This window comes from Protomyctophum parallelum (genome assembly GCF_964188405.1).
Source record: "Protomyctophum parallelum genome assembly, chromosome: 13".
Classification (NCBI taxonomy): domain Eukaryota; kingdom Metazoa; phylum Chordata; class Actinopteri; order Myctophiformes; family Myctophidae; genus Protomyctophum; species Protomyctophum parallelum.
The window spans coordinates 28692185-28709001 of NC_139708.1; the positions used below are offsets into that span (position 1 = coordinate 28692185).

Below are 16817 nucleotides of genomic sequence, written 5' to 3' on the forward strand. Positions count from 1 at the left end.
ACTCAATACAAAGACTGTCAACTGTGAGTGGACGACCCAATTAAGCATTACACTTGTTTACAACAGGGTCCACATTGTTCAATTCATCAAAATTCATCATCTGTTGAAAACCCCTGTCCTGGGTGGTGTAAATCTACAAGCTCACCTTGATTTGATTCACATCATTATGCCGTTATCGTTCGGATGAGTATGTTTGTTTTTTTGCCCATGTTTGGCTCTTAGTGGCGGGTGTCAATTTTGCACCCCACTTTCATCCAAACACCGTCCCATTTACGAGTCCAGCCAACCATGCAACTATCCACTCGTCTCTCGCTCACCTGTCGAAGAAACTTATTGGCTATGAGGGAATCAGGGGAGACATCCGATTGGCCACATGTGGGGCAGACATGCTCATCAGACTCCAGCAAGGCGGTACGGATACCTGTGGGGTGGGAGAGAAATGGGTGGGGAGAGACAGAGGTGGACACACAGAGACAGAGAGTGAGAGAGAGATATAGCAGGGGTGAATATGTTGGGTTGACAGTTTTAAAACGGAAGCACTGAGATCGCAGAATCTGTGGCCCCTTTTCCATCAAAAGAACTTTGGTTGTAGAACTGGTTACGTTCTAGATTCTTGGAACCATGGTGCTTTCACGGAACCGGACGCCATGTTTTTGGTTCCAGGTCTGAACCAACTTGTAGGGTTCTGAACCAACTTGTAGGGTTCTGAACCAAATCATTTTCAGTGGAAAAGGGGTGTGAGAGAGGGTGGGGGTTGGGGGGGGGCGTCAGACTCACATTCATCACAGTAGCTGTTCTCACAGCAGGGGCTGACCACGGCGTCGGTCAGCGTCTCCTTACAGATCAGACACAGCAGCTCCTCTGGGATGGGTTCCCCTTCGTCCTCCTCTTCCTCAATCTCGGCCTGTGGCACAGGGACGAATGGAGGCCTCTCCTTCTTCCCCACAGCATAGGCCTCACTACGCCACACACACACACACACACACACAGACACACACACAGAGTATACAGGGATCATTCACAACCACACAATAAAATGCACACACGGAAAGTACATACAGAAACCAATTACCCACAAGAAAATAATAAATAATATCAAATGATCTTTGGACTACATTGTGGAAATCTCTAGTTCATGTCTGAAGGGGAGTGTCTCTCACACACCCCCACCCCACCCAGTACTCACGCGTCTCTAGGGTTGATAGCATAGCGCCCAGTGCTGGTGAGCATGGCTCCTCTCACACTGGGGTCATCCACTTCCACCATGAAGGAACGAGGGATGCCTGAACTTTTCTTTATCTTGTTAACTGCCTCATAGGTTTTATCCTGATGCTACACACACACACACACACACACACACACACACACACTTTATTGCAACTGGTTTCCAACCTACAACTACTTGAATGCAGGAGACTTTAACAGTGTAATGACGAGAAGTCAATCATCTTACCACGTGGGTGGGACAGTTCTTGATGTGGTGTCCGACCTTCCCGCAGCGATAACAAGTGTAGTTGGCAGACAACACAGGAAACCCCTTCTTAACATAACTAGACATGGAGACGGAGAGAGACAGAGAGACAGATGGAGGGACAGATTGAGAAAGATAAAGAAAAGGATGGCAAAGAAATGAAAACAGAGAAGGGAGTAAGATAAAGGACTGAACTAAATTATGTCAGGGTTTAAAGTTCACACGGGGTCTCGATTCGAACTCACTTTATGGGGTCGTATTCGTGGTTGGACTGAGACATCATGGCTCTGATCTTGTCGTCCTCTGACCCAACAGCCTCTGCCAAATTAGCAGTCTACACACACACACACACACACACACACACACACACACACACACAGTACACAAACGTCAAAAGGGCCTACATCCATGGTCATAGATATAATAAAGCAATAGCTGTATCTCAAATCTCTCTCTCTCTCTCACACACACACACACAATCCTAGCAGCAACCGATGCCTTGGCAGTTATTTTGCTAGCCAACAGTCAAACAAAGAACACTGTGTGTTGGTCGTACTGGAGGGTCAGACAATGCCTTACGACAGATAAATACTGGCAGAGAAGCCAGTTCACATTGCACTTTACCCACAGAATAAGGCTCATTTGTTTCCTGCCTTTCTGCTAAGAAAATAAAAAGACTACAGACGGACAGCCTGTAAAGCGTCTACTGTAGTACTGTGGTTGCTCCTGCTATACCCAACCTAGTCCTGACCATGGCTGGTTGCTCCCGCTATACCCAACCTCCAAACAATCATGTCAAAGATCTACCATTATAACCCAGTTCAACATGCCTATTCTGGGGCAAATATTTGGTCCAAGTAGTCAGTCTACACAACTACATGATCGATTATCTTTCGCAAAATATTGTTTGGTGTAAAAAAAAAAAAGAAAAAAAAGGAGTGGTCAAGTATGGTCCCCTGGGAGACTCTGGTTAAAGAAATATGTAATGTTTAAGTGGATAATAGCAACATTTTTTCCCACCTAATTGATGAGTAGCAATTAAACTACACATGGCCAGTATTTCTAAGGTGACTTAATTCACTTTAAAAGCATGACCACGACTTGAAATAGAAGGGCAAGAGCTAACCAAGTATGTTCAAAATCAAATAAGAATAACTTGTAGCCAAAGCTATGCAACTGAGCTCTGGGGTTGATTCAGTGATTAGAAGAAGGAATCCTTGGAACAATGCTATGAGATCAGATATGAGATCAGTCCACACATGTTCTAAAACATTTGCCAAGTTTTATTGACCAAACAAGTACATAAACATTACATAACAGAGAAAGCAAAAAAATCTTTAATTTGAAAAGCACAAGCCGTTTGTACAAAGAAGCCTTTTGGAGCCCACTTCGACAAACAAACATACAATGTCCACTAATGACCTTTTCATAAAAGAATAGATTTATTTTACATCAATAGCATTTCAACTAGAGCTCATTTAAAAATGGCTACAGTTTTTGACACTGAGAAGACACAAAATCTACAGAAACGATAGCTTTTCAGATTTAACACATGAACTGTTAAAATGAACAATATTGGACAAACAGTACAGTGTGAACATTTCAAACTGACCAAAGTTGTATTAGAAAACACACGCATACTGTAGTTTAGTCATCCACAACACACGCATACTGTAGTTTAGTCATCCACAACACACGCATACTGTAGTTTAGTCACCCACAACACACGCATACTGTAGTTTAGTCACCCACAACACACGCATACTGTAGTTTAGTCACCCACAACATTAGAAAACACACGCATACTGTAGTTTAGTCACCCACAACATTAGAAAACACACGCATACTGTAGTTTAGTCACCCACAACATTAGAAAACACACGCATACTGTAGTTTAGTCACCCACAACATTAGAAAACACACGCATACTGTAGTTTAGTCACCCACAACATTAGAAAACACACGCATACTGTAGTTTAGTCACCGACAACATAGGCACCTGCAATTAGGCGTCACACAGCACACAGCGCACACACACACACCTAAATGTTAGTCAGACATTTGTACACTTTCTGAGTTAACCACATGAACCCTAGTGTCCCTATTCTGGGAATGTCAGCATAGGCAAACATTCCACTAAAATAGGAGAACATGAATAGCAGATGTACCATTTTTATTTAGATTATAATATTAGATTCCTACTTTTGGCTAAGAGATACAGTGTAGAGGGGTTAACAAGGTATATAAGGTTTAAGTGGTTAAACTAACAGTGAGGTATAGAAGGAAAAGGAGAATGGCTGTGATTGGATCCAAAAGAAAACGCATTCTCATTAACAACTATGTTCGAACTAAATTTAGCAAAGAAAATGAAGAGTATACCTTTGACAGAATAGCCAGAGATGTTGAGGCGGTGTGATCATTTGCCTGTTTGAATTAAGGATAAAAAGAAAAAGATAAGTTTCACTGATGCAGCAATCATTACCAATGCAGCAATCATTACCATTACATATCACACACAGATTCCCAATTGGAAATATAAGGACCTCCAGCGTTAAAACATAAGCACACAGCGACAGATGTTTTGACCCCTACCTGTCCTCACAAAAACACATTTGTTCAAACACACAAATTGTACTTGCGGGTCTTTGCTTGAATGCCCAGTGACCCTTCAGCCGACACCATGCTTTCATGAACAGCTTCCACATGAAACGCTGCACTGCATTTTAGACGCGTGGGAGGTGAACTCATGCATTTATCACACTTCTACAGTGCCACGGTCTTAGTGAGAGAACATTAACTGAATCATCTGGTGATGGCATTTACAGAAATGATGGCACTACAACTAAATGATACTACTAATGTTAAAAGACAACATAACCCCCCTAAAAAAAGAAAATGAAGCACATCAAAGGATACGAATCTTCCTTTTCATTCAGGTGTCAGGCAGCCTAATGCTTGTGAGTCTATGAGTGGGTTCAGCAATATAATTTGCATCACTGACAAATTCTCGACCAATTAACCCATTTTAAAACACAAATGTTGTGGTTGTCTGTGGTTACCTGGCAAAAAATATCTTCAGATGCGGCCAAATATATATCAATTTGGGGCTGATAATAAAGATAGATTTGTGTAAAGCAGTGTAATACAATAATGGGTATGCGCATGCATAAAGTAAGTGGCAAATAGAGTGGCAAATCGAGTGGCCAAGTGAGTTTAACGACGTTTAATGCAATCAGATAGGACCTTTCCGTTTGGATTTATGGGCTGTCAAGGCTAAAAAGTAGTTTGTCAGTATGCGTTCCCACATAACTTCCGGATATGATGAGGTTGTCACTCGCATACCCTCTAGTGACTAGACATAGACACTAGAGGGTATACACGTGACAAGTATAGACTAGAGTCTAGTCTAGATTAGAGTCTAGTATAGAGTAGACTAGTCTAGTATTCTAGTCTATACTGTATACTAAAAAACACAACAGAAACCATGCTTTCTCTACTCCTGTAGCCGCTGTACTCCTGTCACTCAAAGCCAGGGAACGTGGGAAACGCCTTTGGCTACAGTCTGTGAGATGCATGCCCTCTCATGACAGAGGTAATTGCAATGCAGCAATGTCTGAACTACAATAACGATGGCGGCGTCACATCTAGTGTCCAATATGGTGCGCCATCTGCTTCAAATAACGTTATGCCCAGTTGTGAATAAAAGAGACCATCTGCAACCATGGCAGATGTGCTAGCAGCTAGCTACAGTATAGTGCCGTAACACGCTACCATACAGATTGGTTAAAAGAACACATTAGATTCATTACAATAATTCCAGGATTGTAGCTTACATAATGTCACACGTTATCTACACAGTAAAATGTTAATTTAACTGAGAATCTTACTGTGAGTCAATATTGGTATCTCTTCAAATGGAAGACATTTTTACTTTCACTGTGTAAGGGCATCCACTTATCAAAAGATAAACACATTGCTCATACACAACATATTTTATTGGTTTGAAACAATTATATATTAAAAACGTTATGTACTGTACTGTCCAACAACTCCATAGATTCATAATCTAGTCAAGACAACAAACAAGTTGTTCAGATGGTTCTTTAACGAGAACTAAGATTAGATTATTGCATAGAGAACCATTTTGTCCTTTGAGTAGCGCTTTTAGCAATAGTGCAATTCAATACGAAACAACCAAAGACCTACGGTACAAGATTATAGAAAGAAGACAACCTCTGCACTCTATCTGCAAAGTTAGCAAGTCTAAAGTTGCTCTTATGTTGAGACATGAGCAAGTGATGACAAGCCTTGTGTTGTGTGTGAGCTCAATAGAACCTGATCTGTCTGCTGACATGGCACTCTATGACAGTTGGTTTATCAGTTCTCATAGCTCATCTGTGTCAAACATGACAATGTGATATGGGTCGTTCCACCCCCAATCGGTTATCAGCTCTCACAGTGGCCCAGTCTCCCACTGTTATGTAATAACAAGCACAGACCTGTTGAACAAACAGCTGACCCATAAGGAAGAATGAACACTTTACTTTGCACACAATTAGGTTAAAAAAGTCCCCCCCATCCCCCTCAGTTCTAATGGCGTAACGTTACTATACAATGCATGTACTATACATGCACATGATGACTCTTTTGAAAAGGATTTCAATGTGAAATTTAACTCAACCCAGAGTAAAAAGCTCAGAGATGAAAGCAAGCCTTGAAACATTAGCAGACGCTAGCGGAGTTACTCATTATTTTAAATGTTAAAAGTTGGAATATTACATTACGCCCAAGCAGTGCTGTCACTCCATACGTCAGCAAGTCTATTGTAGGGGAATAATTGGTTCAATTGTCTATCTTTGGGCTACGAGCTATGTCAAGACACATTTGCATTTCTTGGGAGTCGTCGAGGTCTAGCAATTTTGGAAGTAAATGGAACTGATTACACATTTTAACAGCAGGTGTTGTAGTGGTGTTGGCAGTGTGTGCCGTAAGAGAGGTGGTGAGGTGGGTAGGGGGTTGGTTAGGTGTTGGCAGTGAGGTGGGTAGGGGGTTGGTTAGGTGTTGGCAGTGAGGTGGGTAGGGGGTTGGTTAGGTGTTGGCAGTGAGAGGTGGTGAGGTGGGTAGGTCAGGTGTTGGCAGTGAGAGGTGGTGGTTACATACTGCTTTGGAGGCTCTGAAGGCTTGGTGGTGGTGGTCTGAACGGGCACTGAAACAAATGAGAAACAATGATTAGCCAAGACTCAGCAGGTGAAGGTGTTAGGCCTTTAAATTTCACGTGCTCCATCCATGGGGGCTTCAGTCCGTGTGATTAGATGCGGAATTGTCTTCACTACAGGTATATGAATTCTGACAGAGTAATCCTTGTACATAATTGCATACAGCACATTTAGCAATACATCTCCCTCCTTTCTGGTCAAGGGTGGAGGAAGAACTGAATTTCATCTTTGAAAAGGTTCCATGTTTATGCTAGAAAAAGCAAGCTTTTCCACTGTTAGGAATGTTGACATATGAACATATTGACATATGTTACATGTCTTTATTTAAATCTAATACCGATATGTACTACAGTATTTGTCATGTACAATAAAAGTCAGTGGTTACTGAAACTAATTCCACAAGCTTAGTTGGAGGTGAGAAGTTGTGGTGATAAATGCTAATTATCCATTGCGGATAAATGTTGGTTACGTGGTTCAAGAATGTTATTTAGATAGCATGTTTAGACATATGCTAGGTTTTACCACCTGCTATCCTAGTTTCTTTGAAGCACTACATTGTTTTCCTTGTGTCACCATTTAAGCCTGACTTCATCTACAAGCTCACAGATCTACATAATCAAACGTGACACGTTGAGAGCTTGTACGATAGATGGGCTATTTTTGTTACGTGACGCAACAAAGTATAACAGGGCTTTAACCCTGTCATTTGTTGATTAGGCTTCATGCCGTTTACTCTAATCTCCCACGTGTAAGTCACTCTGGATAAGAGCAACCGCTAAATGCCCAAATTGTAAATTGAAAAACTGAAATGGGAACACGACACCGACCGTCCTGTGCAGGTGGCTGAGAGCTGTGGTTCAACATCTGCTCATTTGAATAACTGAACATTTCGACCGATTCACAAGGAAAGCATGTCAGGTTTCACTAAATATGTCAAACATGATGAGAGTTCATTTAGAATCACCACTATTCTCATGTATGCCCAGGATCATATGTACAAGGTTGTTTTCAGTAGACAGTGGGAAACAAATGATAAGAATGGAAAACAAATGATAACAAATGAAAACAAACTAATGGAGATAACATACAGCAGGCAGCTTACACTAAAATAAACCCTAGTTGAACAGTCCCCAAGGGGTCCATACTTAAAGGAAATAGCGCAGTTCACCACATGGACGATATTCAGACCACTGCCACCTTGCTAGGAAGGTGCTGGTGCAACTTCCCATAGACAGCCCATTCATCCAAACAGAAAAGTCCTATCTAATTGTATTAAATAACGTCACACTCACAAACATTGCAGCTGTATGGAAATGTCTGCCCGGGCCGAGTGTTGGGGGGGGGGGGGGGGAGACGACGACATCATCAATGCATGCAGTTTAGCCCAGTGCTGGGTCCTAATATATTTTACTTACGTCATGGTATATGTCTTGCCACTAGAGGACTTGACTCCCCCCATGGGAATTCTCCGGATTATGACAGAGGAGTTCTTTGAAATGATGGCTTCGTCGTCTGTGTACTCTGATGAGCAAGAGAAATATGAGAGAGAGATTGATTAGTACACAGATCCATAATGCTGAGGACGGGTGTGGTAACGACGTGTCACATCAGTTAAGTGTTAGATCTCATCTACAGGATGCTACCACACATTAAACGTGATTTTATCACCCGCGAACGATTACCGTGGAAGTGGTGCAATTTCCTCTGTGCGCATGTCGTCAAAATGACATGGGTGTCCTCGCTGATCGTGTGTAGAATCAACATGTTTTATGTACAGTCACACACAGTGATCTACACTGTAGATCACCGCCACCGTGTGTGTATATAAAACATGTGAAAACATCCAATCGCTTTGGTTTGCATTTTGAGCCAACATCTCCCCCCCCCCCCCCCCCCCCCCCGTTAGTTTTCATAGGCCAAACAAACAGTAAAATGTTCAGTGTTCATTTAAGCACATGATGCAACTCAGAAAGAGTACAAATGTGTAGACAGTAGTAGCCTTGCTGAGGCAGAGCAGGAGCCTCTCTCTCCCGTTTGTGTAGCAAGAGGCAGCTTGGTGGACATGACACGGCTAGTATGTCGTGAGGCAGCTTGGTGGACCAGACATTAGTCCTACAACTACAACCCATGTCAAACCCTCACCCTAAACCTAACCTCCCACGGGGCAGCACACCTAAACCTAACCTTAACCCATGTCTAACCAATGACTAGTCTAAACTGAGTATGCACCCCGACATGACACGGCCAGTATGTCGCGACTCGCAGGGACTTGTAGGGGCATTGGGTCCCATTTTTTAAGTCTTTGGCATGACCCCAGCCAGAGATGGAACCCCAACCTCCCGATCTGAGGGTAGACACTAACACCAAGGCCAGCGGGCTGCTCTAAATGTAATTTTTTTAAATGTGTACTCCAAGTTGAAAACCTCCCTGATTTTCAACCGAAATCACACCTTTCTGACCACCAATATAGGAGATCACCTAGTGTGGCAAAACACACCCTATAGGATTTCTATGTACTTCTTTGCAACACTAGTATATAGCATAACTGATCTCCTCACATCAGACTAAACCATTACAGGACCACGATTAAGTAAACTCCCAAGGCTTTTTGTGTTATCCTTTTAGCATTGCTTGCATAATTGTACTTTTTTTTTTAAAAGGTCTTAAAAATTTTAAGGCGAACATTACTCAAATCTTTGCTTCTGGGTGGCCCTGGAACAAAATATTTTGAGATGGGGTGCACGGCAGAATAAATTATTTAGGGTGTCCTCGACAGGTTTGAGCACCACACTGATATAGCAACAAGATTTATTTCAAGACAATTTTAGAAATCTGCCTCAGGTCTTCGCTTAGTGGGTTAAAAAGTGATTTAGTTAGAAAATCGTTCAGTTTTCACCGTTTTAGGAGCGCATACATGTAATTCATGAGCAGGAAAATCATTCAGATCATGAACAGCATGTCAGAAGAAGCTCCAGGGTGGTAGGTAGGTAATGCAACAGGAATTCTGTCCATTCATGAGGTCCATTGTCCTGAGGTGACACTTCTACAGAAGTTGCTGCCATCATCATCATCACCCCCCCCCCTCATCACCCCCCCTGCGCGGTGACGTCAGCAGCCAGCTAGACTAGACAGCTGTCACGGCCACACCACGTGTTTTAAAGGTTACATTATATGTAGGATTTGTTTAAAAAAAAATAAGTATGGAAACTAATAATAATAAAAAGAAACCAATACATCCACAGAGCTATTTAAAAAAAAGTTGCAGAATAGAAGTAGGCTAGATGCTACGTAACATAACACATTTCAACATGTCATTCTGTCAGCCTTAACAACAATAAGGTATAGTTCGTCATAAACGTTACCAAACGGTTTTATACCTTCTTTGGTCTGTGCGTTGGTGATCTGCAGGTCGCAGTCCCCGGGCTTGAGTTTCTCCCTGCCCATGATCTGTCTCTTCAGGTCGCTCAGGGTGATGTGCAGGCCGTCAAACACCACCGTGTCGTATTGGAGTTTGGACGAGAATTTGTAATGAATGACAGCCATGTCGGCTGGTCGAAAGCAACACACAGCCTACACACGGCGGACCCACGAACGCTGACAACCAGGGAATAAATGGGGGATGATATTATCTACGCACTTTTTAACGTGCGATTGCAGCCAGGCAGGGCCAAGACAGAGTGTCTGGCGGGCAGCAGCCACGGGCAGGTTGCTTTAGCTCGCTACTAGCTCCGGCGTTAGCATCCGGTTTCCTTGTATAAAGCCTCGCGCTGCTGCCAACTGAAAACTGTTACAATGTTGCTTACTTGCTTCTTGGTGGTCGTAACAAAATTACATTTAAACATGAAACACCGGGGCGCGTGCTGTGCCGCCGCGTGCGCCCTTCCTTCCACCCACACACAGCCAGGGCCAGGGCAGTAACAGGACTGGACAGCAGAGGTTTCAAGGCAATGTTTTAAATGAGTACGACGAGTCAAATTGAGAATGTAAACTTTTCTTTTATTCGTCCCCCGCTCCGATCAGCTGTGTCTCCATGTTGAGACGGCTCGTCCTCTCAACTGTTGGCTGACAGAAATCACCAGCTGTTTCCACCAGCAACGACTCGTCATCGTCATGCGTGTGATCATCAACACAGCACGGCGCCGCCGCTGCACCTGTTACGTTAAACACACACGGAATCCTCGAATCATCGGTATTATTTGACATGCGTAGCCGCTAGTCTACTGCTAAAATATAATGTCCTCGTTGAAATAACATTCTGAGTGCCAACTATAACTTCTGATGAAAGTTTCAAAAATAATAATAATGTGGCATTTTCACTTACTTTTTTATACACAGAGACAGAGTGTACCGTTGGATAGTATTATTGTCTGGATGGATCCATTTCATAGTTTAATTCGGTAATGTTATTTTAATCAGAAATCATGAATTCATAATGTAAACTAAGATTGATTCTGTAATTGCAGACTGACAGAACTAATATTGCCAAAATTATCCACTAGGTGGGGAACAAACACCATTTATGGATGGAGATTTGTCTCTCGAGGTGTTGTCAGGGATGTGGACTCAACCAATAGGCCTGGTGAGGTGAGGCCGAGGAGAAAGAAGGTACGCGTACGTTACATTATCTTGAAGGACCCCCTCGAAAATTAGATGATGGCGTTTCAGGCGTTTATGATTATCCTTCTAAAACGTTACTTTATACAAGGTGACTGATGATGAGACACAGCACCTTTTTTTTCTTATTGCATAGAGTAGACAAGATTATGTTGTCCTCTAGCTAGGCTGTCTGAATGTTTTAGTAATGAATTGGTGATTTATTTTGTTTATATTTATGTTTATTCAACTTTCAGCATGATCACAGGTTTCAAAAGACAGGTGCCATTAAAAACACTGAATTATTTTGCCGATCACAAATATAAAACTTCAAATCTAAAATGCAATAGCCTATCTAAAAATCCAAATGGTGTAAAACTCAAATCTAAAATCCACTATCATTTAAAAGTCTGCACATATATGGGATTGGTGATTTTCTGTATCTCTCAGTTCCGCATGATGGGGTGTCCAGGTCGTCTCCATTTCTTGTTTGACGTCCAGAGATCTCTTTCCTGAGAGGAGGTATAGCCAGTTCCTGAAGTTCGATTTGAACAGCTTCCTGGCGAAGTCAATGATCTACATAACTATAGATTTTCAGGCCACATGGCCCTTACATCCTGTCTTATATTATGCTGATCAGAGCAATGGTCACAGAGTTATATGGTCATTTGAAATGTTACTTTAGAAACCACCATAACACTTCTGTAGTGCCGCACAAAAATGCACATTATTATCGTATATTGTCTTTGTTGTGACTATTGTGATGGCAGATCCCTGCACAGCATTTGTGCCATGTTTGGTGATGATTGGACCATCCTACAGAGCTGACAATGAGGTATATACAGTATCTTCCCTTCTTCTCTGGAGTCCTGCCTCAAAGCAGACCAGAGGTAGAAAACTGTCATTCCCTGATGTCATCGCTAGGGACACAAGCATCAGTGAGCAGGAACTGGGGATGGCAATGAAGGACCGGGAAGTCTGCCGTGGCATTGTGAGATCCATGATCTCGACCGCGGTCGAAAAATGATGATGATGATGTGATCATGGAAAACCCCTGAACAGTGTTTGGTGCTAATAGGAGAAACGGTGCACTTGCAGCACCCAGGTCCACTGTCATACCTGTGCGACCTTGCGTTCGGGAGGTATAGGGGCAAACATTAACAATTTATCAGAGTGGGGCGAATCGTAATTCCCGATTGACTATATATTACGGGTCTTTGCCGTTGGATTCCCTGTATGCAAAAATCATAGTTTTGACCACACTCGGAGACCACACTCTCTATGACCGTGCAGGCGTGCACACTCAGAGAGTGTGTGGGCGAAGTTTCAAGGCAATCCGACAAACCGGAGCAAAATGAAGGAAAGGATACAAAGACATCATGGGAATTAAACCAGATAAGCAAAAAAATACAAGAGAAGGGAATGAGTAAGGAAACATGAAGGCAATGAAGAAGCTATCATTACCCCAATGACATTGTGACATCACTGTAGAGTGTAGACTGGTGGGGGCCAACACACACACACACACACACACACACATGCACGCACACGCACGCACATGCACACACACACACACGCACACACACGCACACACACGCACACACAGGCATCCTCCCTTTTCTGCCTCTTATGAAGAAAATGGTAATGGCATACAGTATAATGTCACAGAGGAAGCTTGAAGCTGCTACTTTACTAAGAAGTGTGAGCTGATTGGGAATTATATTCAGTGAGAGAGAGGGGGGGGGGGGGGGGGTATAGAGAGGGAGGTGAAAATGGGAGAGGGGAATGAGGGGTTACTGATTCTCCAAATCAGTTATGTCTTTGTCCAGCCACACAAACCTGTTCTGACTGGGCCAAACATCCAGCAAAAAATAGCAAGCTCACAACTCATTGTGAGCTTGTAGATCTGCTATTTTGAGCAAAGATATTTAGTGTAGTGGAGCTGGAAAAAGCAGGCGGCCTAGTATAGTCCCCTGGGGGACTCCAGTCAAAGAGGTACATAGGATTTAAGCAGTTACACATGGACGCGGGCACGTGCACTGCACAGACCCGTTCTCTCCTGCCTTTTCAGCACAGAGGAGGGATTTGCCCTATCTTCCCTGGCTTAATGCACCATTGTGAGAGCAGTGGGAGGATGGAGTGAGACGGAGAGAGAGAAGAAACACAGGAGAACGAGAGAGAGAGAGAGAGAGAGAGAGAGAGAGAGAGAAAGAGAGAGAGGATGGAGAGAAAGAAGGACTGGGAGACAGAGACTGTAGAGAGAGGGGGAGGGTGGAAAGAGAGAGGAGGGGAGATGGGGAGAGAAAGAAGCACAATGCTGTGGCTTTTAAAACTATGATGATGTTCTTATCATGATGTGATAGAGGACATTTTCCCTGACTCACCCATCAAAGGACTGCTTCAGAACAATTATACTCACAGCTCGGTGTGTGCGTGCGTGTGTGCATGCGTGCGTGTGCGTGTACACCTGTACTGACTCACTGACTGACATATTTTCTTTATCCCTCTCCCATTACCCCCATCTGTTTCTCCATTCTTTCTTCTTCTCTTTCATCCTTCACACGCCCTACTTCGCTCAGCTTGCTGTCATCTTTGACTTTCTCTCTCCCCTTATTCTGACTATACTATCTCGATCACCCATCCTCTGATGCTCACTCAAGATGCGCACGCACGCACGCGCACACACACACACACACACACACACACACACACACACACACACACACACACACACACACACACACACACACTTAAGACTGCTGTGACGGCAGCTCAGAGTGCTCTCTACTCAGAAGCACAAGTGTCTCTTGTCCTCAGAGACTCGACTTAGAAAAGGGAATTATCAGATTGTCTTTTAGCGAGCCACTAGTCAAGGTTTCAGTCCTTATTGGAAAGGTCATATCCTGTTACAGGCAGCTGTGCAGGCCACCTGGGACTGTTTTTTTAGATCTGTGTTTAAGTGGAAACAAAACGAAAATGGCCAGACTAGGCGTCCGGATGGGAAGCCACCATTGCAGAAACAGGCCGGGCACTCCAATGAATTCTTTGAATATTAAGAGCTAGATATTCGCCAAAACACTCTCTTTGCCTGAATGGCGAGGAAGTGAACTGCTTATCTTGAATAGCCAGGCCAGAGGGCGGTGGTCAGTATCATGACAGTATCACCCATTGGTTTCTACGGATCCGTTTTGAAGCCTGTTTTTCACTGAATGTGACCATAATTTACAGCCTGAGGGCGAGAAGCCGAGGTCGCGTGCACTGGCCATATATGGAGCGTATCTTGAGTGTACAGGGTTTGATGAGGTCAGATTAACATGGAATATCAGAACAGGTCAGCTCCATGTATGGAGATCTAAGGGTGACAGTGGGGGCAGTGTCTTGAATGTACAGGGTTTGATGAGGGCCTTAATTTTCGTTGAGAACTCTAGTTTTCACGGGCTTCCAGGCGCGGCTGCACAAATAACTTTGGGGCAGGCCCGTCTAGAGTTTAAATGGACAGGTATCAGTCAACAGGGAGATATCGAAGATGAAGGATGGATGGGAACAGGGGAAGGCTAAACATGTGGAATGTCAGAACAGGTTCTGACATATATCCATATACTTATATTGATGACATCAGGGATCTCCATATATGAGCTTAATTGCGACAGCAAGTCGCATTTACTATGACATCAGATCTCCATCCATGATGATGTCACGTGATGTCACGAGACCTGGGCACCATATACACATGGGGGCTTTCCCCTTGTATGGGGATTTTGAGTGATACACTGACGGGAAATGCACGATTTCATAGTTAACTGCGACCTTTGGTCGCAAAAACTCATATAACAATTGAAAGAAGACTTTAAACTAGCAACTGAAAGTTTTTACGACAATGTATACAATCAAGTGGCAATTCTTCTGCAGCCAGCAGGGGGGGAAATAGCGACACTTCTAGGCCGTTAATGAGAACTGCATTATAGGCTTCCTCATTGTCTTTTCAGTGCACCGCTCAGTTCACATGGGTGTGATTTTTACTATAGTTTTGGGTCCCGGGGAGACGTCAGATTTCTCTTTTGGGTCTCGATCTCAAACGTTTGGGAAGCACGGGCATACTGTAGACTAACAGTGTGGGGGGCAGTAACAATGTAACATGGAGTTGGAGTTGAGGACTAGACTTTGGGTCAGGAGACAATTGAGGAAATAAGAGCAATAAATAAATGAATTGAAAAGTAAATAAATGACATTTCCATTCATAGCAGTGCTGCTGTGTGTCAAACACGTTAGAGGAAGCACTCAATCCATTGGGGCTTCTGTGACGCATTTGTTCGACACAGAATTATACCATTGAGTGGTATCCATGGCAACAAGCATCGCCGGGTCCCCCAGCAGAGTAGAGGGCTGTGAACAGAACACGTCATAGCGGGCATAAGTATAGCGCAAAGTTATGACCTATACTACTTTATATTTATGGAAAACATCAACTTTGGTTCAGAATGCTGCGGGTGTATGTGAACCGTGTGAATGTTCAGATTGTAGATTTCGGATGTCCAATGCATTCAAATTGAGGTGAAATTGCATGATCTTTTTATTTACGCTGAGGAAGGCCATACAGGCCGAAACGTGTACGTTTGTTCTCTCTCGTCAGAGGTAAATACAAATCATACAAAATGAGTGCTGGCATTTTCTTCACCTTCGAGCCTTGCACCTAGAAGGATTTTGTTTTAATCTGGCAGTACTTATTTCTCAATGCATTCAAATGAAAAGGCCCTCTTCCAGTAAGAGTTGTGATGTTGTTGGTTGTTGGTTATTGATGCCTTTGTGTGTTTTTAAACTTGAAACTTCTTCTTGTATAGTTTGGGAGGGGGGTGTCCCTGGTCTGAATTATTTCATTGTTTTATTTTTAATCTATCTTCATGACTTTTTATGCCATGTATATTTGTGTCAAATAATACAAATATAAAGGATGTTGCTCACGCACGCATGCACGGGGAATGGGCAAAGAATTTATACTGTATATGGCAGTACAGACTATGCCTGGATAGATAGATAGATAGATAGATAGATAGATAGATAGATAGATAGATAGATAGATAGATAGATAGATAGATAGATAGATAGATAGATAGATAGATAGAATTCATTAGGACATCAAAGTGAGCTTCACCTCTCCCTCTGAGACTCATTCAGATACACAAACAGATGTTAGCAACGATCACTGGGGACACACACACACACGCAAGTGTGCGCATGCGCAAACACACACACACACACACACACACACACACACACACACACACACACACACACACACACACACACACACACACACACACACACACACACACACACACACACACACACACACACACACACACACACACCCCTCGTTTTTATTTACCAGTAGTTTGAAATTTGTCATGCGTGTGTGGTAAAGGTGAGGTAATGGCCAGGTACGACAGCTTGGCTGGGTTGGCATAATATCCACACTGCCACACTACCAGATGTGAGTGTGTTTGTGGGAGCGCGGAACTCGTGGGTGTGTCTCAAGACAG

At 43.2% G+C, this 16817-nt stretch overlaps 1 protein-coding gene across 1 annotated transcript in view; it reads right to left on the minus strand.

Moving 5' to 3' along the window:
- The window catches only part of LOC310869627 (uncharacterized protein), a 28191-nt gene extending 17436 nt beyond the window's left edge, over window positions 1-10755 (minus strand). Inside the window, exons 1-9 of the mRNA XM_083780457.1 lie at window positions 10065-10755; window positions 8103-8208; window positions 6632-6677; window positions 3851-3895; window positions 1717-1805; window positions 1454-1550; window positions 1187-1332; window positions 778-959; window positions 318-421 (exon numbers count right to left, since the gene is read on the minus strand). Coding sequence (XP_083636583.1) covers window positions 318-421; window positions 778-959; window positions 1187-1332; window positions 1454-1550; window positions 1717-1805; window positions 3851-3895; window positions 6632-6677; window positions 8103-8208; window positions 10065-10230 — 981 coding nt within the window. The 5' untranslated portion in view covers window positions 10231-10755. The remainder of the gene's footprint in view (window positions 1-317; window positions 422-777; window positions 960-1186; window positions 1333-1453; window positions 1551-1716; window positions 1806-3850; window positions 3896-6631; window positions 6678-8102; window positions 8209-10064) is intronic.
- Between the last annotated feature and the right edge of the window lie 6062 nt (window positions 10756-16817).